This window comes from Physella acuta, unplaced genomic scaffold, assembly GCF_028476545.2.
Source record: "Physella acuta isolate Inbredline_101_S28 unplaced genomic scaffold, ASM2847654v3 ptg000619l, whole genome shotgun sequence".
NCBI classification, from domain to species: domain Eukaryota; kingdom Metazoa; phylum Mollusca; class Gastropoda; family Physidae; genus Physella; species Physella acuta.
In genome coordinates this window covers 66,761-89,814 of record NW_026732138.1, presented here as the reverse complement: position 1 = coordinate 89,814, position 23,054 = coordinate 66,761, and the positions used below count along the sequence as shown (strand labels likewise).

Sequence of the window (23,054 nt, the reverse complement as noted above, 5' to 3'; positions counted from 1 at the left end):
CTACCTAGATATAGTTGTATTGTTTAAATAAATCAGTGGGATACAGTTTAATGTGTTTATCCCTCTCCATACCCTATCTATATGGAATAGCGTTGTTGAAAGGCAATTGACTACTAACTTGAAAGTCTCGACTTTGGATCTGATGGGTACCTGACTCAATTAGGCAAAGTAAAGGTGACTGGGCATAAAGCTGACCACACGATCCCTTTATAAACTGAGGTCACTGAAACAGTGAACTCTACTTCACCTGCCCCCGTTTACTATAAAAGGGTACTTTGTACCCTGTAAATGTCCTGTGTTCAACCCAGGGTAGTTTAAGGGCTAAATTGTTTTTATCAGCTCATATGACAAACCTTATTTTTATTTTTCTATACCTTGGATCAAACCTTTTGTTTGTCACATTCACACAATTCTTAGCTTAGTTTTTGTTTACTTTCTCCTTCTGTTCCCTTCAATGAATTTTGTAATGCTAACATGCTAGATATGTACCAGCACATTCACAACAGGTGATTGACAATAACAGTACAATGATAAACAAGATTTACATTGTTTTTCTTTTCACAGACTTTTTGTACATCAGATGAGCTGGGCAAACTCCATTCTGGGCAGTCTTTAGCTGCAAGACAAAATGTTGGGATAAAATAGTTTAATGGACATCTCGCTGCTGGGCAACATGTCATATTATAAAATAGGATCCAGTGGCGGAACTAGAAAAAAAGGGCCACCCCTCAAAAAAAAATTCTTAGGCCCCCCCTATATATATATATATATATATATATATATATATATATATATATATATATATATATATATTCAAACAGAAAATACGAACATAGGATACTCATTGCAGGCCTGTTCGGTTTTAATAAAAAAAAGTTTTTTTTAATTAAAACAAATTACAACAACAGGTCATGTATGTAAGTGCATTAGTGTGATCTGTGAAAATCGGTTTTATTTTATCTCTGCTATATAACCTTTTACCCTCTAGTCGGTCAAAAGAATATAAACCATGAAAGCTTTGTATAAGTTATGGTGTCTCATGTTATGTTTATTTTTATAGTTTTTTTGTATTTATATTAGGCCCTATTAATTTTAAATACATTTTCTTTTTATACAGTGCCATTCGTTAAGTACTTTATAAAAAAATAATAATTCAAAGAAATAATTGCTTTTTAATTTGTTTAGTACAAATCTATTACAAGGAGCTTTGACTATTTAAAAAAGGGAAATAAGTCATGGAAGTGGCTTGCTTATCTTTGATTAGTTTCATTGTAGGAGAAAGAGGATGTCTTTCAGAGTGGTTTAATAAAAAAGGGAAAGAGAATATACAAGAGCATGGGGTGGTGTCTATAGAATAAAGATAATCCAACCGTAGCTACGGTAATCTTTTTTACAAAACATCCATCAAGTCGAAAATGCACAAAAATATTTTTTTTAACAATAAAAAATTGACTATGGTCGGCTGTGGGCCCCTAAATGGCGTGGGCCCCCCCGCATTGCGGGGTCTGGCGGCACTGTAGTTCCGCCCCTGATAGGATCCTTTCAATCTCAATTTTTGTCAGTATTCAGGGTATGGGACTTGTCCAACAGTAGAGCACTTGGCTGCTATCCCAAGGTTCCCAGCCTTGAGTCAGTTGTCCCAGAGTCTACCCAGCTCTAATGGGTATCTGACTCATGCTGGAGAAAGTAAAGGCAGTTGGGATAGTGCTCACTACACTATCGCTTCATATGCCGAGGTCACAGCAACTCCACTTCATCTGCCCTATGAACCACCAGGTTCAAAGGGGTAACTTTATTCAACACACGATATTTTTAAAACTTTATTATCTTAATCAAATAATTTTAACCTCCTTTTAAGTTAATTTCTAAGAATTTTGATCTAATAGATAATTATAGTTTACCTAATGATTTGGTGAATATATTCAACTTCACCCCCTCCATCCCCTAACTAAAGCAAGGTAACTTGAAAAAGCTAGTGCTCCTAAAAGGTAGCATTATATAAAAATTGACACCAATTTATGAAATGAAACAAAAGAAAATACTTTAAATCCATGTAGCTAGATTTTTAAAAATGCAGTGTTTTAACAAGTAGACTTGTTGATAAAGCTATCAGAAACTTACGCCGAATGTGCAGGAAAAATTTACAGCTGGCCACATTTCCACTTGGATCCACAGCTTTCATGAGCACTTGAATGTTTCTCATAGATTGTTGCATGGTACCCTCTGGTGGATCATAGGAGACCTGGTACTCCCCACTGTTATCTGTTACAGAGATGCCTAGATTCTTGTAGGAGAGAGGAAGTTCTTCCATCGACTCTTCATCTATGATCTCTAGAGGTTTAGCAGGACAATCTATTATGGGAGGCACCAAATCTGGAAACAAAATGTTCAAAGTTGATTAGCATTCTATGTTAGGAGGCGCCAAATCTGGGGACAAAATGTTTAGAAATCAATGATGGGAGGTAACAAATCTAGGAACAAAAACATAAATTTAGCTACCCAGTATTATAAAAAAATTTAAAAGCCTATTGTTTAAATAACAAAATTAAGTTAAAGAAAAACTAGCAAATACATTTTGCAGCTCATGTGACACCTTTTTTATTTACAATATTCCTGAAGTGGAGAGTTGGAGTTGCTACAAGAAGTATTTTAAATTTTACATTTAAAATTTTAATAAAGAAATAGTTCACTTCATCTGCTAGCCATGAAATGGAAATTACATGGTGAGCAAAGCTCACCTGATTTCACAACATTACAGATTCATATTTCATATCTAAGATTTAACTAACATTACAGATTCATATTTCATATCTAAGATTTAACTAACATTACAGATTCATATTTCATATCTAATATTTAACTAACATTACAGATTCATATTTCATATCTAAGATTTAACTTTCATTACAGATTCATATTTCATATCTATGATTTAACTAATATTCCAGATTCATATTTCATATCTATGATTTAACTAATATTCCAGATTCATATTTCATATCTATGACTTAACTAACATTACAGTCTACACAATATGTCTGAATATTATTCCAAATAAAACTATATATCAAACAAGTAGATATGCCCAAATATAAATGCAACATATACATGTAGCATTTTTAATTTTCCCAGATTTTTAAAATGTATTCACAAAGCCAAATAATTTTTTTTTCTTACCTTCAATGATGAATTTTATTTTACATGTGGCTTTGTTTCCTACTTCATCAATTGCCTCAATGATCAGCGTTGTATTCTACAAGCGTAAGAAAATTATAATGCATTTTATTCTAGTTAGATATCACACAGTGAAAATGGAAATAACTGTTTTCTACAAAGAGAACACCTCAATTTTTTTTTAAAAGTTAAAATTAAATACAAATGATAGAATAAAGAGCTTAACAATGTATGCTTAACAAGTGCAACAATTTTTTTAAAATAAGTAGAATGTATTTTTAAAAGTTGGTAAAAACTTAAATGTTTTCATACAAATTTTATATAATTTTAACATCTATTGTGACATAACATTTGCATGATAATTTTACCTGCCATAAACTACACATTAGCATTGTAAACAAAAACAGGGAGTTTACCTTAGTAAATAGGTAAGGCAGCTTGAAGTCTGAGGGCGTGTACACTATAGTTGGCTGGACACCTGAGTTATCCGAGGCTGTTGGCAGTTGCACAAACCGGGGCACCTGGGTGAAATTATTTAGTGGCACCACAACAGGCTTGTCCGGGCAGTTGTTGAAGACAGGAGGGGCTACATCTAAAATATTAGAAAAACATTTTTCAGTTATTAATGGCGTGATTAATGGCTAACAATCTAAAAGGCTGTAGTCCTTTGGTTAGATTTCTAAAATTATCTACTAAACTATGGAGTTATGCCCCTTTGCTCTGAAAACTACACCACTGGGGAGTTTTTGCCTTTTGATTTTATTACCAACAGAAAATCTTAGTAGATGTTGCTCTTTGGTTTCATTACTAATAGAAAATATTAGGAAATATAGCCTGTTAGTCTGATTATTATCCAGCAATCTTTGTAATTATTGCTCCATGGCCAATTAATGACAGGTAACTGGTGGCTAGTTTACAGTTTATATTTAAACAGTTGAATAATTCTACCGCAGCAATGCTTTAAGATTTCAGACTTCAGTCAAACAGATAATGAGGTGAATGACAGCAGGACATTACCCTACCCCCACCCACTCTCTGTAATTGACAGGGATAATGTTCTAGGTCTCAGTTGAAAGTAAGGGGTCTGCATGGTAGCTAAACCAAAAAGTCACGAGTTTAGAAACCTCCAAAATAACAACTACTGCCCTGCGGTTTGTTCTTAAAAGCTGGTGTTAAGAATTCTGTAAGCCAATTAGTAAACGGAATACACCACTCACCAATGCAAGCTGGTATGCTCTTGTTCCACCTTGCCCATTTTGTCTCGAGAACTGATGCGTCTCGTTTATACCTGCCAAATTTGTTTCCACCTGAAGGGAAAATTAAGGCATTTGTTAGCAGTACATCCACTGTAGGCAGTTATATAATAGTAGTGGGGAGAGGACTGAATGTTCCAGTGAAATGGCAGGGAGATTACTGTAAGAAGATGGAGTGAATTCCATTGTTAATCTGAAGGTACCTAACTCTATTCAGGGAGAGTAAATGTGGCTGGGCATAATGATGACGACACAATAATTTGATTTGCCTGACTCTAAGAAACGGTTCCATGACAAATGATCTCAGGACAAATGATCTCAGACAAAATTTTTACTTTTGAATCAAATGCTACGACAAAGTTTAATAAATCTTTTGATGGTTTGCTAGGTTTAACAAATTCATTTTATTCTCAATTATTATGCGTAAACGAGTAAACAAACCGATATTAACAGTCAATAAAAAATAAGTTCAAATCAACTAAAATCATCGTACACACTATTAAAATTTCCCTGTGAGATATTTTGTCTGAGATATTTTGTCTGAGATCATTTGTCCTGAGATCATTTGTCCTGTCACCCTAAGAAACATATAAACTCTACCTCATTTGTCCTATAGATCATAAGGTCTAAAAGAGTATTTTACCTAACTCTTAACATTGATACTACAAAGCAAGTAAATTTGTGAATATTACAGTACCATTTCCTGATCCATTTGGCTGTTGAGAATTCTGTGAGCTGGAAGGAATGCATTTGTTTGTCTGCCTGTCAAACGAGTACTGGGACAAGCACAGCCACTGATGGTTGGTGACAGCAAACTTGGCCGGCGCTGTCAACCTGGTGCCGCAGTCTTCCAGCACGCTGTCCACCATGTGGCTGGTGGCATCAGATAAAGCTGTGCCCAGGTGGAGAAACAGCTCCTGCATGCACTGCCTGCTGTCGTTATTGCTGTCTCTCAGGCTGATCAACACCAGAGGGAGGTTCAGTGTTACCTGTGGAGATAAAATGATATAATCATACAGATAACATAATCTTATCTCTCATACAAATAGGATGTTCAGAGTTTCATGTGGAGTTAAAAGGATATAATCATACAGATAACATAATTTATCTCTCACACAATGTTCAGAGTTTCCTGTGGAGATAAAAGGATATAATCATACAGATAACATAGTCTGATCTCTCACACAAATAGGATGTTCAGTGTTATCTGTGGAGATAAGGGATATAATAATACAGATAACATAATTTATCTCTCTCACAATGTTCAGTGTTTCCTGTGGAATAAAAGGATATAATAATACAGATAACATAATTTATCTCTCACACAAATAAGATGTTCAGAGTTTCCTGTGGAGATAAAGGGATATAATTACACATTATATAATGATGTTACTGTTATATATCTCATCGAGAGCAGATGAGGCTAGATAGCTGGGGACAGAAAAACTCCAAAATAAAAAAATCTGCTGCTTTGTAGTTTGTTCTTGGATTGACAAAGCAAATCCAAAAAAAAAAAATTGAAATCAGAGTTGAAACTTAACTGTATTGGAGGAACACCCGCCCAACATTACAATTTTAAATCGAAGAAGAAGAAATATATCTCATGTGAGGTTTTATAGTTTATAAAATATGTGATATCATATATCTCACACCATTGCATATAAATTATGTGAAGGCACATATCTGCAAAGCATTGTTGGATGGTTCACAGTATGACTGGTAACCTGAGAGTCTCGAGATCATCTTCATCTGACCAATGGACCACCAGGTTTATAAAGGTAACTTTTTTTTGTCATAAATACCTCACAAATTATATACAAATAATGTGAGGTCACGTACAACATTTTCATAATACTGATTTTTATTTAAATCTCTTTTTGAAAATGGTGGGTATTCTGCATATTTACACTAAGCTCTATAATGATACAGATTATTTTTTTTTACCACAGTGATTAAATCAACATAATGACTGCCTTCATTTAAAATATATTGCTAACAACCTCAATAGTCAGCCTTTACACACTAAAACTTCACCACTTTTTAATAAAAGTACCCCATGCTGTTCACACATAATGATAACCTTAGCCTAAACACATGTGAATCTCACCATTTGGCTTGCGAATTCCACAGTTTCCTTTTTGTGTAAAATTAAAACACCATCCGTTGTGTTACAGAGCTCCTTTCTCATCATGCCATCTTTTATTCCTAAAATAATTTCATTATTCAAGTGTCGGGCTGAGTTGAAGATCACATTTTCACAAGGCTTGTCTTCAATTTGTCCAGAGAAATTTAAAGCAATATTTGTTGCATAGATTACTAAGCTTTCTGAAGAAGAAAATATTTAGAAGAGAAATTTGAGATTGATAAAATGATTAACTTTAAGAAAATTAAAAATAAAAAGTGTTTTATGTACTGCTAAAGTTTTTTTTTATAATGTGTTAAAGATATTAAGGGGGGACCCTTAGTCGACTTTCTTAAAAAATTTCAATTTTTCCTCTAAAATTAGTTTATCTTACTTTTTTGTGATTTTGATATCTAGTGAAGATTAGCATTGATTTTTTTTTTGTAAATTGAGTACATTGCTGTTTTCCCCAACAATGTTATCGGAAAAGTAATTATTTGTCAAGGTTATTCATTATTTAGCTAAGACAAGATATTCTGTGTACTAAACATTTTAAAGATGGGGGGAGTGGGGAAAATGTGTAATATTTCAATGTTGGTGGAGGATGGGATCATGAAAGAAAGATTGTATCACAGAATAGTGCTAGGAGATGTTTCAAGGATAAGTTTAATCTATGTAAAGAAAACTGGGCAATTAACAGACAACAGCTGAGAATATGAGTAGCAGACAAAATTATATATTACAGAATTAGATGGTTTGAAAAATAAAACTGCTGGGTATTTTTTCAATATATGTGATCTTGCTTAAACCCTTTTAAACAGACTTTAAAAATTATATTCCAACTTACTTTGTATACATCTGAAATTGAATTCATCATAGTAATAGTCCTCAGTGCAGTAAAACTTGGTATAGTTGATGTCAGATCTGAGCTCGTTGTGTTTGAGGTTGACAGGGGTACAGATGGGTATCAGCTCTCTGGTCAGGTTTAATGACGGCAGGCGTTGTGACACATCACGCATTTCTATAGACAAGAACTTGGTGCAGTTGATGAACGTCTGTTTGCTGATGTCCTCCTTCAAGGCGTACAGATGTGCTATGATCTGTATGATCACCTGATGGGTAATAATAGAAATAGTGGGTAAAAAACAGGTCTAAAATCAAAGTTAATTCTATTTTCTATAATACAACATGTGTTTACATGATTAAAAATGGTGATGCAATGAAAATTTCTATGAAATATAGATTTTAAATTCATACACAGTTGAGAAAAAAAATTTTAAATCCTTTTTTTCCTACAAATTTTTTTTTTATAAATTACTAAATTTTATTAGATTAAAATTTTATAAAATAATTAAAACATTTGAAACAATTAGAAGCAGGAAAAAAATTAGTTTTCTAAAAAAATAGAAGTTAAGATTAAGATCTGCATTGGATAAATAAACAAAAATATGACATAATCTCCCTTTTTTGACTGACCATTTGGACCTTGACTGTAACTTTGACACCATTAGCTAGCACAATGTAGATCCCATCACACTGGATGTAGCGTCGTTGTATGTAAGCCTCCACTTGGGTGAGTGCTCGGACCAGGCCTTCCTTGTACTCACTGGCACACAGCTGGTCCAGTTTGTCATGCAGAAACAGGGGGCTGAAGTTACCTACAAAGGTCAGGTTAGCCCTAGGGATACTTGCTACAGGTGTGCTGGATACCTGAGGCAAAACCTCTTGCAGGCACCTACAATACATTTAAATTATAACTAAAATTACTGGCATTGTGAGTTGAACACATGGTTAAATATAACAAGAAAAAACATTTACAGTATAATACTATGAAAACTATAGATAGGATGGTGGTTGTCCGAAGTACAGTCCCTTGAGCTAGAAGACTCGGCCCAGTTGGGTACCTGGTCTATGTTGGGCTGAGCATAATACTAGTTGTACACAAAATCATTTGTATAGATCTACATGTACACTCTGCTTCATCTCCCTTAATAATTTTCAGGTTACAAATCTACTTCAAAATAGGTAATCAATAGAACAGCTTTACTTCACCTGCCCTATCACCCATTTGTCACTCAGCTACTACAAACAACACAATATTTAAAACAATTAAAGAAATCATCCACTGAGTAAAAGGGAAGACACTACAATGTACAAACAACAAAATATTGTAGACTCACATAAAAGCTTGTCAAGTGTGTAACAGATAAACTCTACTCCACATACCCTATTACCAATCAGGTCCCAAAGCTACAACACAAACAACAGACTCACATAAAGAGGAGGTCGTCTAGTGTGTAACAAGTAAACTCTACTCCACCTACTCTATTACCCACCAGGTACAAAAGCTAAAATAAAAACAATGCAACAGACTCACATAAAGAGGAGGTCGTCTAGTGTGTAACAAGTAAACTCTACTCCACCTACTCTATTACCCACCAGGTACAAAAGCTAAAATAAAAACAATGCAACAGACTCACATAAAGAGGAGGTCGTCTAGTGTGTAACAAGTAAACTCTACTCCACCTACTCTATTACCCACCAGGTACAAAAGCTAAAATAAAAACAATGCAACAGACTCACATAAAGAGGAGATCATCCAGTGTGTAACCACTATGGCAGCTCCAGCCCTTATAGGGAAACTTGAACTCCGCACCTGTGTAGCTCAGAGACTCGCAAAACGAGGGCAGCACCTTGCTCTCAACACTCAAGAACTTTTTCTGCAGCTCGGAGTAGGTGAATCGTACAAACTCTTCCGCGCACCGTTCCACCTGCTGTCTGCTGGAGTTTTGGTAGACGATGTGAAACTTCAGGTAAATTTTTGCCTGGTGAGGGAATTCAAAGGTTTTTATCAAGGTGTTATCTAATAATGGCAATCTAAAACATTTTAAAAAGTATCTAAAAGAAACTATCAAAAACAAAACAAATAATAAAAAATAAAAATACTAATGTTTAGACCAATTTATTTATCAATAACTAAAATATTTTATTTTATAATTGCAACAGTTCTATAATGTCTTCTGTTATTTTTTTCAATAACGAATGAAAATAACATGCAGAAAATAAATGAAATCATTTCTTAAAAATAAATCATTCTATCAGAATTTTTAAAACATTTTTAACCTTCAAACCCAACAATATAAGGTTTTCAAATTAAAAAGAAACATTAACACTTAATACATAAATAACCAACATTTGAGTTGTGTAATTACAAGAAATTTTAACTGGCATAAAAAAACGTACAGTGCTTCCTTTAAACTTGATGTTGCCAGAGACCAACTCCAGGGAGGCGTCAGGGGCGGCCCCACACACCATATTCCCCATCTCATTCCCAAACTCCCTCAACAGCTCGTTGACTTTAATGTTGACATTGACGTGAACAGCGTTCAGACAGGTGTTGTTTGAAAAACTGCCAGTCATCCCATCAGAAACTTCCACTAAGTAGAATGGTATGGTCACTGGGGATTACAATCATATCGTATGGTCATTGGGGATTACAATCACATGGTATGGTCACTGGGTATACAATCACATGGTATTGTCACTGGGGATTACAATCACATGGTATGGTCACTGGGGAATACAATCATATCGTATGGTCATTGGGGATTACAATCACATGGTATTGTTACTAGGGAATACAATCACATGATATGGTCATTGGGGATTACAATCACATGGTATTGTCACTGGGGATTACAATCACATGGTATTGTCACTGGGGATTACAATCACATATGGTCACTGGGGATTACAATCACATGGTATGGTCACTGGGGATTACAATCACATGGTATGGTCACTGGGGATTACAATCACATGGTATTGTCACATGGGATTACAATCACATGGTATGGTCACTGGGGATTACAATCACATGGTATTGTCACATGGGATTACAATCATTGCTATTTCTAAAATAAAATGTAATTTAACCAACTTTAAAAATTTCAAAGAATGATAATCAATTTTTAAAATGATTTATCCACAAACTGCTCAATTAAACAAGTGAATGCTTTGGAATAATGAGAATATCAGACAAAAACTTTGTCCTTTAAATTAACTAACTATTCATTAAAAATATAGTTTAATTATTTTTTTAAAAGAAAGAATTCTATAAGAAAGTATCATGCAAACTTAACAGTGCTGCATGAATATTTATTTTCAGTATTTTCTGGTTGAACTATTTTTATAGTCTTAGATCTAAAGTGCAATTTATTTTCATTAAAGTAAAGGTCAAGATATTTAATTTTAAATTTAAATGTGCATCAATTCTAGTTCCTAAGTATCTAAAAAATCAAAGAATTCAACAAATTGAATTATGAACATGCAAGAGTCTAATACTTACAGTTAACAGCTATTGATGTAGGCTCCTGCGCTTGAGTTTGTTTCTCTTTGGTGTGATTTATGAAGCACTCTGTCCTGTTGGCATTTTTACCTCTGTTGGCTGAAGATTTGTTGCCATGGTGTTCTGAGCTTGAGTTCAACTCAGTGCAGTCCGAGCTGGTGTTGAAAGATTTTATGTTGTCTGTTATGTTCCCTGTCCACTGGTCATCTGTGGCACTGATGGGTTCACTGTCCTGTCCTTTGGATGTTGATGTACTTGGGAATGTGGAGCTGAAGTTGGTGCTCACAGACAGTGGGGTTTCTGACATTAGATGTCTGGTTGGGTTGGGACTGGGGGTGATTGTGGAGGGTGTGGTTGCTTCAGTAACAGGTGTGGGTGTGGTTGGTTCAGTTATTGTTTGCCTGGGTGTCATAGGTTTAAACGTGGGTGGTTCAGGTTTCGCTGTGGGTATTTCAGGTTTGGGTGTGGGTGTCTCTGGTTTTGGTGTGGGTGGATCAGGTTTTAGTGTGGGCGTTTCTGGTTTGACTGAGGGTGTCGCTGGTTTTGGTGTGGGTGTTACGGATTTCAGGGTAGGAGTCTCAGGTTTTTCTGTAGGTGTTGCAGTTTTCAGCGTGGATGTAGCAGGTGTTGGTGAGGATGTTGAGGGTTTTGGTGAGGATGTTGAGGGTTTTGGTGAAGATGTTGCAGCTTTCGGTGTGGATGTCACAGGATTTGGTGTTGATGTTGTTGTTTTTGTGTTGCCAGTGGTTGTGGGTAAATAGTCTGTATTATATGAGCCGAATTCTGTGGATGTTTGGGATTCAGTTGTAGCTGTTGTATGTATTGTTGTTATATAGTAATGTTCTGTTGTTGTATGGTACTGATCTGTTATTACGCTGGTATGGTAGTTCACTGTTGGTGGTACGTCATCTTTAACAGTTGTAGAATCTGTTACTTCAAAGAAGCTTGAAAAAGTAGAAGCTGTTGTCGAATAAAATCCACTTTCTTCAGTAGTGGATGACAGAGGTGAGGTTGGAGGGACTGTTGTGGTGATTAGCGGTGTCTCCTGGTAAGTGGAGTCACCTGTTCCAGCAGGCATAATACAATCTGAAAAATGTAACAGAAAAACATTTAAAGTTTATTAGGCAAAATGTTTCAACCTTTAAGTCAACCATTTTTTAAAAAATCAACTGCAAAATTTAGTGCCATTGATATTGATTTTATAAAAGCTTTATAGATGTGTCTTTTAATTATTGGGGCCAAGGATCTTAATTTAATATTTGGTGGCAGTGCTATAAGAATCATCTATGACATGAGACACTGTGTGCTACAGAAATTTTTTAAATTTTGTTTATATTTTAGGTGAATTAATTTCAAAATCTAGGGAACTAAGAATTAACTATAACAACTAATTAGTTAAGCCCAGGTAAAGAAAACAAACCCCACCTTCCATACAGACAGGCCTTGAACTGTCATCACAGGACTTCCCGTTCAAACTGAGTCCTAGAGGACAATCAAATGAGCTGGTCACCGTCAGGGAGGACTGAGGTTTAAAGCTGACCTCCGGGCAGCTGACTGGAGTAAAAGCCAGCTCCCCCTGGAACTTTCCCAGAGACACATCCTGGATAAACCTGACAAATCTCTGGACATGCTCACACAGGTCTAGTGGTTCTGTGGTTGTAGTGGTGAGGGACAGAGACACAGTGATGTTCATTGTAGGCTGTAGAGGTAAGTACACAGAATAGTTAGTGTTTCATTTAGATCACTCAATGGTTATTTATTTGATGAAATATAAGTTAAAAGAACAGTCTGTAAGTTTCTTCTTCTTCTTCTGCATTCTTAATTTAGTTAATGGTGGAGGATTTAAAGAACAAGTCCAACTTCGTGTATGAAATGGACTGTGGTCTCCAGATCCGCTGTGCCCCGTATAGTTTTTCCTTGAATGAGGTGTATAGGGGCCAGTGTTTGGATCGCGCCTGGCTATATAAGGAACAGTCCTGAAGGACGTGCTTTGTATTCTCCGGGGCCATGCCACATGGACAATTTTCGCCAGACCCAACTTATATTTTTTGTGCATGTGCTGTTTTAGTCTGTTGTGGCCTGTTCTGAGTCTGAAGATTATGTGTTGTTTGCATGTCTGTAAGTTTCTAAAACTATGGTAGTTGTGGTTACAATTTATGTTCAGTTTTCACACTACCCTCTTTCCCCCCCCCCCCTAATCAGGGTATAAATAACAACTGGGTGAACTCTGGAAGGGTCCATACACTCGAAGAATTGATTTATTTAAGAACATTTTTAATAAGCAATTGTATAGCTCAAATACTGAGTGAACTAAAGGATGATCTACAAACTCAAAGAACAGTTTATTAATGTCATATGAGCAATTGCTTGATCGGATGCTGAGTTAACTAAGGGATGGACTACAAGATGAAAGAATGGTTTATAACTTTAACTTAAGCAATTTTATACTTCAGATATTCAATCAAATCATTCTCTGGTATAACCGATAACTAACTCACAGTAATTAACACCATGAAACTGATTTCAAAGGAAATTCTAAAATTGTTTTTAATGACATTCTAAGCACAGGTCAAAATATAACTTTAAAGGGAGAATTAGCTCAAAGCCAATAAAGTACTGTCCTTCTATGAAAATAGATAGAAATGAAATATAAGCTTTGTAACTTCACAGTATTATAAATGAAATAAAAATTGTATCCAAATTATTGAGTAATAAAGTTAAGCAATTTTGTTATGATGCTTCAGTATTTTTCACTTTTTCATTTTTAAGCGAAAAATTTAAAACAAATAATCCTACTGTAATATTTTTAAAATGAATGAAAATAAAATCTTACATTAAATCTGTCAAAACTGTAGATGGCGCTCCCCGCTTTAGAAATTTCTAAGCTGTGCGTTACATTCAGTTTCAACCCCTCTTCCCTGACTCTGTTGATAATCTCAATCATCTTTTCGCCATAGGAAGACCTACATGCATTCACTAAAATAAATTGGTCTCTGAAGATTACTAGCTCTACTTGCACTGCCAAATACACCACAGGCTGCAAGATGGACTGTTTTGTTTCAAACTTAGGGACACACGTAAGCTGGCTTTCGTCTGAAATAGGAAATAAAGATAATAAATATTTAACTGTTAGAAAAAATTTCTAATAGAAAGAAAATAATATTAATATAAATTATTAATTTTTTTTCATTGTACAAGTATATTAATATAATTATGATTTTAAAAAGGGATAATGTGGTCCACTGGTAGAGCACTATATTTTCAACCTAAATTTTTGAGTTCAAATCACAGGCTCCAGTCAATTTGACTTTCCTAACCCCCTGACTCTCATAAAGTAAAGGCAACTAGGTGAATTGTTATCACTTCATCTACCAAGGTGTGAGAAACTGATTAACTCTACTTCATCTGCACTCAGTGGCATTGCTAGGGCGAGTGTCACCCGGTGCTGCACCTAATGTGAAGGTTGGTGTCATCTCCCACACCGCTTGATAGGTCTAAAATTTGCACGATAATAGTAATGATGTTAATCTATAGTTGGTTATTAATACAGCTTGATGTAACATTGTTTTCTCTATAGCAAGTTTACAGCATGGTGTCACTCCCCACTTGTCTGGATTCATCAATTTTGATTTTAAAAGACAATTTAACTCTAATTAATCATTAAAATGGAATGATCATTTATCTATATATATTTTGCTATTTTTGCCTTGGAGTCAACCCCCCCCCCCCCTTGCTACACCCCTGTCTGCACTATGGACCTTATTTTATTGATGTTAAGTTGTATAACCTGAAAGTGCATAGCCATCTTTACAAATAAAGCTGACTTGTGTTCCAACAGCAAATCCAGGTGAGTACTCGGACAAATTAACATATTGGGAAACTCCAGGATGTGGACACGACTGGACTGAAGAAAAAACCAAATCATGTGGGTTAACTTTTTATGAAACAAATTATACTTCAACATTACAAGGTAGGCCTATAACCATGAAAGAGGCTTAAATTAAGAGAAAAAAATGTTTAACTAAATTATTTATTAGTCTAATAACATCCAGAGATGGATTGAGGTGTTTAGACAGAATCCCAGGCATCTGATTCAGAGATCATATAACATATGAAGAAGTCTATGAACGAATCACCACTGTGACTGGTCCCGTTGAGAACCTATTAAGTATTGTTAAAGCAAAGACACTAAGATGATTTGGACAAGTGACATGACCCAACAGCCTAACGTAAACAGTCATGCAGAGCATGGTGCCAGAGTATGACGGAGGCAAAGACAACATTGGATGGAGGAGGCAAAGACAACATTGGTTGGAGGAGGCAAAGACAACATTGGATGGAGGAGGCAAAGACAACATTGGTTGGAGGAGGCAAAGACAACATTGGTTGGAGGAGGCAAAGACAACATTGGATGGAGGAGGCAAAGACAACATTGGATGGAGGAGGCAAAGACAACATTGGATGGAGGAGGCAAAGACAACATTGGTTGGAGGAGGAAAAGACAACATTGGATGGAGGAGGCAAAGACAACATTGGATGGAGGAGGCAAAGACAACATTGGATGGAGGAGGCAAAGACAACATTGGTTGGAGGAGGCAAAGACAACATTGGATTGAGGACATCAAGGAACTGACTGGATTACCTGTTGCAGAATTACTTAAAATGAAAAGGATAGCAAAAGATTATGAAAAAACTGAGGCACCCAGCGACCCCTTCCCCTCCCTAGTTATGGGTTAAATGAATGACTAAATAATAAAATAGCATTAGAATGTACATAAAGTGAAACCGTTAATGATTTACACAATAGTTTATAAAAAGTAATGTTTCAATATGTAGGCCAAGAAAAAATAAATTTATCTACACACTTTGACAGGTAGGTGGAGGTGAGTCCCACCGGCCGTTTTGAAGACATCTTAAAACAGAACTTCCATAGAGCCTGTGGCCACACTGGCACCTGAACACTGCCACTGAGTTGTATACAGAGCTTGTATAATTGACCACTCCATTTTCTGGTGACTTCAATGCCGGACATTTCACAACTGAAATACCAACAACGCACATTCAATATTATCAGTGAAAATAAAATGTTTATATGAAAATCTGTTCATAGGTATTTTACACAATTTTTTACAGATTTTGATAGGGACACAGACTTACTTTGACAAACAGATTTTGATAGGGACACAGACTTACTTTGACAAACAGATTTTGATAGGGACACAGACTTACTTTGACAAACAGATTTTGATAGGGACACAGACTTACTTTGACAAACAGATTTTGATAGGGACAGACTTACTTTGACAAACAGATTTTGATAGGGACAGACTTACTTTGACAAACAGATTTTGATAGGGACACAGACTTACTTTGACAAACAGGTTCTGATCCACTCCAAATGAAGGTTAATTTTTCAGGATTTGTGTTTTTATCTTCTACACAGTAGCGAGTCTTTGGGCCTACAAGTTTATACCCCTGGTCACACATGTAGTCTACTTCACTTCCCACTTTAAGCATAGAGAAAACTGTCTGACCGTTGCTTATATTGCGGGGAGGTTCACATGCAGACTCTGAAAAAAGATTTTTGAAACTAACTATCTAATGTAGGCCTACAACTTAGATAAAAATTGTGAAGCTTTTATAACAAATTTCCTAACATTAAACATAGATAAAAATTACATTTACATTTAAAATGTCAATATGCAGTTAACACAAAATGGTTCCCTTACCTAGGCTACAGGAGTTAGGTGTTAACCTTACCTATGCTACATGAGACGGGTGTAAACCTTACCTAAGCTACAAGAGACAGGTGTTAACCTTACATAGGCTACATGAGACAGGTGTAAACCTTACCTGAACAAAGAGGGGCAGGTGGTACCTTACCTAGGCTACATGAGACAGGTGTTAACCTAAGCAAAGAGGAGCAGGTGGTACCCTTACCTTACATAGGCTACATGAGACAGGTGTAAACCTTACCAAGGCTAAATCAGACAGGTGGTAACCTTACCTTACCTAGGCTACATGAGACAGGTGTAAACCTTACATAGGCTACATGAGACAGGTGTAGACCTTACCTAGGCTACATGAGACAGGTGTTAACTTTACCTAGCTACATGAGACAGGTGTTAACCTTACATAGGCTACAAGAGACAGGTGTAAACCTTACCTAAACAAAGAGGGGCAGGTGGTACCCTTACCTAGACAGGTGTTAACCTTACCTGGGCTACATGAGACAGGTGTAAACCTTACCTAGGCTACATGAGACAGGTGTAAACCTAACCTAGGCTACATGAGACAGGTGTAAACCTTACCTAGGCTACATGAGACAGGTGTAAACCTAACCTAGGCTACATGAGACAGGTGTAAACCTTACCTAGGCTACATGAGACAGGTGTAAACCTTACCTGGGCTACATGAGACAGGTGTAAACCTTACCTAGGCTACATGAGACAGGTGTAAACCTTACCTGGGCTACATGAGACAGGTGTAAACCTTACCTAGGCTACATGAGACAGGTGTAAACCTTACCTGGGCTACATGAGACAGGTGTAAACCTTACCTAGGCTACATGAGACAGGTGTAAACCTTACCTGGGCTACATGAGACAGGTGTAAACCTTACCTAGGCTACATGAGACAGGTGTAAACCTTACCTAGGCAAAGAGGGGCAGGTGGTGACCAGCTTTGGTCTGATGTACAACTCAGCTTAGTAGAGAGGCTGGGGAAGTGGCCTTGTGGGCAGATGATGCTGGCCTGAGTCCCCTGGAGTAACTGACCATTGAACAGCTTCTGCTGGCTGTACAGGACACTGATACCACTCTCTAGGGCCACAGCTTTACAGGTAACTAATTAAATAGAAATTACATTCTTTGTGTTAGTAGCATGAACATAACTTTTACAGCTTTACAGGTAACTAATTAAATAGAAATTACATTCTATGTGTTAGTAGCATCAACATAACTTTTATATTTAAGTACATGAAAATAAAATTTGACAACTCATAAATTCTGATTTAGTTAGAATATGCAAAAAATTTAGTTTTTTTTAAATTTTATTGCAAAGTTAGTAAAAAAAATGTTTAGTACTTTTTAGTACTGTTGGCTAAGCCAAACCATATAGACATATAAACAACATCAGTCTAGTACCTGGCCTTTGAAAAGGTACAGCTAAACCTGAGGTAAAAAAATTTAAGTTGGAAAAGAAATAAAAACCTGCGCAGGTCTTGTTGGGACGAAGCGTCATGTTGCCAATATGGTCCCAGGGGCCATCATACAGAAGGTAGCCAGAAGGACATTTACAGTGGTAGCTGCCAGGGGAGTTAACGCATGTGTGGCTACATCCACCATTATCAATGCTACATTCATCTATATCTGAAATTAAGGTGACAGTGGTTGTGGCTATAAACATAACTAAAATAAATGAAAAATCAAGGTGAAGGTCTTATTATAACAAAAAAAAAATATTGATCAGATATTGGTCAGATTGGTGTTGAAGATAGTCATACTGATCTTAATTCGAAATTAAAGTCTCTGAGATTTGTTTTATAGATAGATGTACTGATCTTAAATACATCAATCAGAATTGAATTACAGATACCATTCAGACTGGCATTTTAAGTTATCAGCCAAGTTTGCCTAAATACAGTCACCAGCTTCATTAAACGAAGTGTCAACAAAATAATTACATTAATTATTGTCCTAAAATGTTTCTAGACCAAAACAATCCTTTCAGGAAAAAAACATACATTAAACCACCTGAAGCAGCTGGAATGTTAATGTTTAGCTTTGGCTGTGTGCCTAAATGAATAGTTGACATGGATTTTGCGGAAAATCTTTTGATTTGGAACACATATATGTAAGATAGTGTAGATTGACAATAGACCAGCCTATGAAGATAACTCATTCTTTTTCTCAAAAGTTGATTTATGTTTAGAAAACACTCCTCGAAAAAAAAACACTGTATTAAACAAGAGCAGTGGTGTCTACAACAGAGAGAATTAAAATAGAGAACAAAATAACCTACCAATGCAGTTACGCGTGGAGTCCAGGGGATGCTGGTAGCCTTGATCACACCTGCAGCTGAACCCACCTGGGTAGTTCTGGCACAGGTGACCCCCACAGGCATCTGGATTCTTGCACTCATCAATATCTGAGTAAAAAATGTCTTAATGGTAAAGCATGCTTAAGATGATTTTAATAAGACATTCCTTTTAGTTAACAGTGACTTAGATTAGTGTTTAACGTACAGTTAAAATGTTCATTTAATGTCTTTACAAATATAACAACCAGGAATGCTATAAATTATAATATGTATGCAGATTTGTTATTAAATTTTAACTCATAAACCCTCATAAACTTTAAGTATTATAAAGATATCCAACAGGATTTTTAAAAATGAATTACCATACAAAGCACATGAATTTATTTATTAACTATTTTTTATTAATTTATTTGAATATGTTCCTAAAAAAATATTAGGTAAAATTTTAACTTGTTAGTTGGATTTGGTCTCACCTATGCATGATGGGAATGGGTTGTCATATTGGAGAGTTGGTAAACAGGTGAGTAGATCAGAGCCATTGGGCTGATGACCTTCATCACAGAAAATCTGAAGGGAGTGACCCACCGCAACTGCTGATGTTGAGTTCACATGACCATTACAGATTTTCTCCAGCTTGGCACACTGTGAAACTAGGTAAGCAACAAATTCAAAAATAAGAATTATAACCAATTAGGCCTAATATCTAAACATGGCAATAATGCATAAATAAGAATTATAACCAATTAATATCTAAACATGGCAATAATGCATAACCAGCTGTATAATCTTGTGAAATAAAAACAATAAAACACCGCTAATTTTGTTTATATCTTCTTAAAGCTAGCATTATTTTTCTGAAAAGTAAATATTTCAATCTTTACCATTACAAATGGGTCTTGCATGGCTCCACTGTCCAGAAAGATTACAGTGAGAGAACTCCCTGCCTATCATATGAAATCCCTCATTACAAGTGTAGTTTCGCATGTACCCATACTTTATATCTTCAGCTAGTGCTCTAGAATTGTTTGGTGGTCTTTCTTTTGGACAAAGGATAGCTGTGGAAAAAATATATCAGTTTTAAGCACTCAATAATTTGATTCAAGAACAAGAAAATGTTTTAAACTAGATTTTGGATGAATATAAACTAGATTTAGGGTAAATAATCCAATGACTTTACAAGAGGAATAAATATAAACTTTGTTTTAGAGAACAAAATAGGGTATTAACAGATATTTAAAATAAAAATGTTTTTCTTGTTACAGTCCACTTAAGTGTATCATTATTGTGGCCTTTAATTTAATTAAAACAGCTTCTGGAAACACACATCAAAAGCAGTATCAACAACACTGTAACTCCTATATGGAATACCACAGCCCTGTCCCTTCAAAGCAAGATAAGAAATTTCAACACAAATGTCAAGGCAGTACTGCTTTATCACTCAGACACCAAACCAGGTTACACAATCAAACAGTTAAAGGCTACAAATAAATGCCTATAGATGCCTATAATGAATCCTAGAGGTAAGATGGCTAGGAATATTGTCCACAAGCACCCATGGTAAATCAGGAGACAACAGTGCATAGACAGGGACATGAAAGTCCACAAATGGGGATAGTTAGGACACCCCTTGAAAAGAGAACACAAAAACATCACAAAGCAGGAGTTGGACTACAGAGAGCCTAAACAATCCAGGAGAATGACTGTGGAAAGGGTAGCGAGGGCTGTGAGGGTTACATGGTCTCAAATAAAGAGAGCTGCCCAAAACAGTCTGCTGGAGAGGTGTAGCTGTAGCCCTTTATTGCTCAGGGGCTTCAAAGGAATCAAGAACACTACATTATTCAAGACTCCACAACTTTTATAATATTTGAAGCAATTCTTGGGTTTTTTAAATCTAATTTATAAAGTTTCAAGAGACCTTCACACTTAGGCACATTTTCCCAGCCATTTTGTCCACATTCAGCTATTTCTCTGCCCACTAATCTGTAGCCAAACAGGCAACTGTAGTTAGCTCTGCTGCCAAATGTGATTCCATCTACATGAACCAAATAAGCTTTCTCTGGAATAGGTGGTGATCCACAGATGATTTCTAGTTAATAAACAAAAGCAACTGTTATTTAGAGAAGGAAATTTCTAATTTCTAAGTCCAGTTTTATTACTTTTATACTGATATTTAAAATTATACCTCTTCTGCTTTGACTACTCAAGAAAATTAAAAACAAATCAAATTATGATATTTTTATGAAAAAATATGAATAATAATTTTTTACAAGGAATAGAAACTTGCGATTCGCTTCATAATAGCTATTTCTGCGAATTTATTACCCTATTGTTATTTTATAGAAAAATTAAAAATTCTGATCAAATAGGCGTAATAAAAATAGAATCACTTTTTAAAATTAAGTCCAACCAAACATTATATCAATAAATTGTGTTTTATAGTAAATAAACAATATTTTTTAGAAACTGAAAGTTTAAACTACAGCTTTGTCATTTAATTAGAGTGTAAAACTTACTTTCGCATGATGGCAGCTGAGCAGGAAACCATTTACCCAGCATGCCGCAGGTCCTTTGATTCGAGCCAGTAAGAGTAAATCCTGGTACACATGAATACTTCACAATAACCCCGAAATAGGTCTCAGTTGAGTTGATCACAAGAGGGTCATTAACTGAAGCTTCCTCACAATCTAGTTAAGTTTTTTTTAAATTATTTTTTAAAATAGCTGCTTACTAAATAAATAAGATGTTGGTTTATATACAGAGGTGGACTGACTATGTCCAAGAGGCCCAGGAAATTTTAAAAGGGCCCCCAAACCCAGATTGAAATTTTTAGTGTGTGTTTTCTTCTCCATCAAAACCTGAATTTTATTCCTTGATATGAAGAATTAGTAATGGTCAAATGGTACCACTAATAGGACTATTACAGTACCATTTCTAGTGTCCCAACAACAGTATTTTCCTGGGGACCCACCAGGAATTTTCCAGCGGGCCAGTCCAACCCTGTTTATATATTAATATAATAACTAGTAATTCTTTTATGAACCAATGTTCTCAGTATTTAGGTAAAAGAGCGTTTTACTGATTCTTAAGACTTATACTTAACAGGCAATTTATTGCAATAAACATCAAAAAATATGTTCACAGTTTATCCCAGTTGTACTCACCAAATGAAAAGGCAGCAGCCCATCTGCCAGTGTTTACAGTGGAGTCAGTGATAAACTTGACAGAAAAGTTACTGTGTGATGAAATGAGTGACGACTGATCAGACAAAGATCCTGACATATTCAGAAGAATGGAGGTGCTGTTCTGTAGCTACAATATTCAATCAAAATGAAAATCATTTGTTAGGAATATATATTTTGAAACATATCAGCTAGTGAAAATATGTAAAGAATATAAGTATTGAAATTACATAGAACTTTAGTAGTTAAATGCAATTAATATTTACAATTTTCATTTGTTGGAGGATATTATACTGGAAAGTTAATAAACGTTAAAGAAAAAGCAATAAATAATAATGTAGTTTTTAAAAAGTACCACCATGTAATGTGTAATTAAGACTGTCTTAAAAAAGGTAAATTTTAAAATCTTTTATATCAATATTTTCTATGCCAAAAATAGCAAACCTGAATAACTGGGTAATAAAAACAAATCACTGTTACATTTTTTTGTAATTATTAAATTTTTTTGTGTAATTTTTAAAAAAAAGTTTTAGACAAAATACCACTATATTTGCTAGAAAAATAAACAAGGAAAAGCATATACTCACAGTGACTACATCTTTCCCCTCCTCTGTGAAGAAAGGTGGAAGAATAATAAACCTGAGTTCAGTGTGAGACAAGTCTTTTAAAACCTTCCACTCACACCTGAGATTGTTGGGGTACTGGGAGCTGGTGTAGCCAGGTGACAAGATCAGACTTGAATTATACGGAAAGACGATACCACAACCTGCAGTGTATAGAAATATGTTTTTTATTGCATATCTGATTAGACTCCAGAAAGTGTTAAAGAACTTAAGGACAACATCAAAATGACAATTCTTAAAAGGTAAAGAAATGGCTATTGTAAATAGGTAAATGGTAAATGTAATTGCTTTAAGGGTTAAGAATATATTGGTATAT

The 23,054-nt window shown here is 35.4% G+C and overlaps 1 protein-coding gene across 1 annotated transcript in view; it reads right to left on the bottom strand.

Moving 5' to 3' along the window:
- LOC131947978 (uncharacterized) overlaps positions 1-23,054 on the bottom strand; it is an 80,237-nt gene that overhangs the window by 27,177 nt on the left and 30,006 nt on the right. Inside the window, exons 12-38 of the mRNA XM_059309413.1 lie at positions 22,703-22,881; positions 22,098-22,245; positions 21,450-21,620; positions 20,852-21,022; positions 19,818-19,991; positions 19,410-19,586; positions 18,919-19,044; positions 18,108-18,266; positions 17,550-17,741; positions 16,267-16,467; positions 15,763-15,936; positions 14,685-14,801; positions 13,731-13,990; positions 12,323-12,596; positions 10,898-11,983; positions 9,793-10,007; positions 9,133-9,374; positions 8,026-8,284; positions 7,397-7,661; positions 6,535-6,752; positions 5,612-5,701; positions 5,125-5,416; positions 4,392-4,481; positions 3,591-3,766; positions 3,178-3,253; positions 2,122-2,373; positions 546-616 (exon numbers count right to left, since the gene is read on the bottom strand). Of these exons, the coding sequence (XP_059165396.1) occupies positions 546-616; positions 2,122-2,373; positions 3,178-3,253; positions 3,591-3,766; positions 4,392-4,481; positions 5,125-5,416; positions 5,612-5,701; positions 6,535-6,752; positions 7,397-7,661; positions 8,026-8,284; positions 9,133-9,374; positions 9,793-10,007; positions 10,898-11,983; positions 12,323-12,596; positions 13,731-13,990; positions 14,685-14,801; positions 15,763-15,936; positions 16,267-16,467; positions 17,550-17,741; positions 18,108-18,266; positions 18,919-19,044; positions 19,410-19,586; positions 19,818-19,991; positions 20,852-21,022; positions 21,450-21,620; positions 22,098-22,245; positions 22,703-22,881 (5,855 nt within the window). The remainder of the gene's footprint in view (positions 1-545; positions 617-2,121; positions 2,374-3,177; positions 3,254-3,590; positions 3,767-4,391; positions 4,482-5,124; positions 5,417-5,611; positions 5,702-6,534; positions 6,753-7,396; positions 7,662-8,025; positions 8,285-9,132; positions 9,375-9,792; positions 10,008-10,897; positions 11,984-12,322; positions 12,597-13,730; positions 13,991-14,684; positions 14,802-15,762; positions 15,937-16,266; positions 16,468-17,549; positions 17,742-18,107; positions 18,267-18,918; positions 19,045-19,409; positions 19,587-19,817; positions 19,992-20,851; positions 21,023-21,449; positions 21,621-22,097; positions 22,246-22,702; positions 22,882-23,054) is intronic.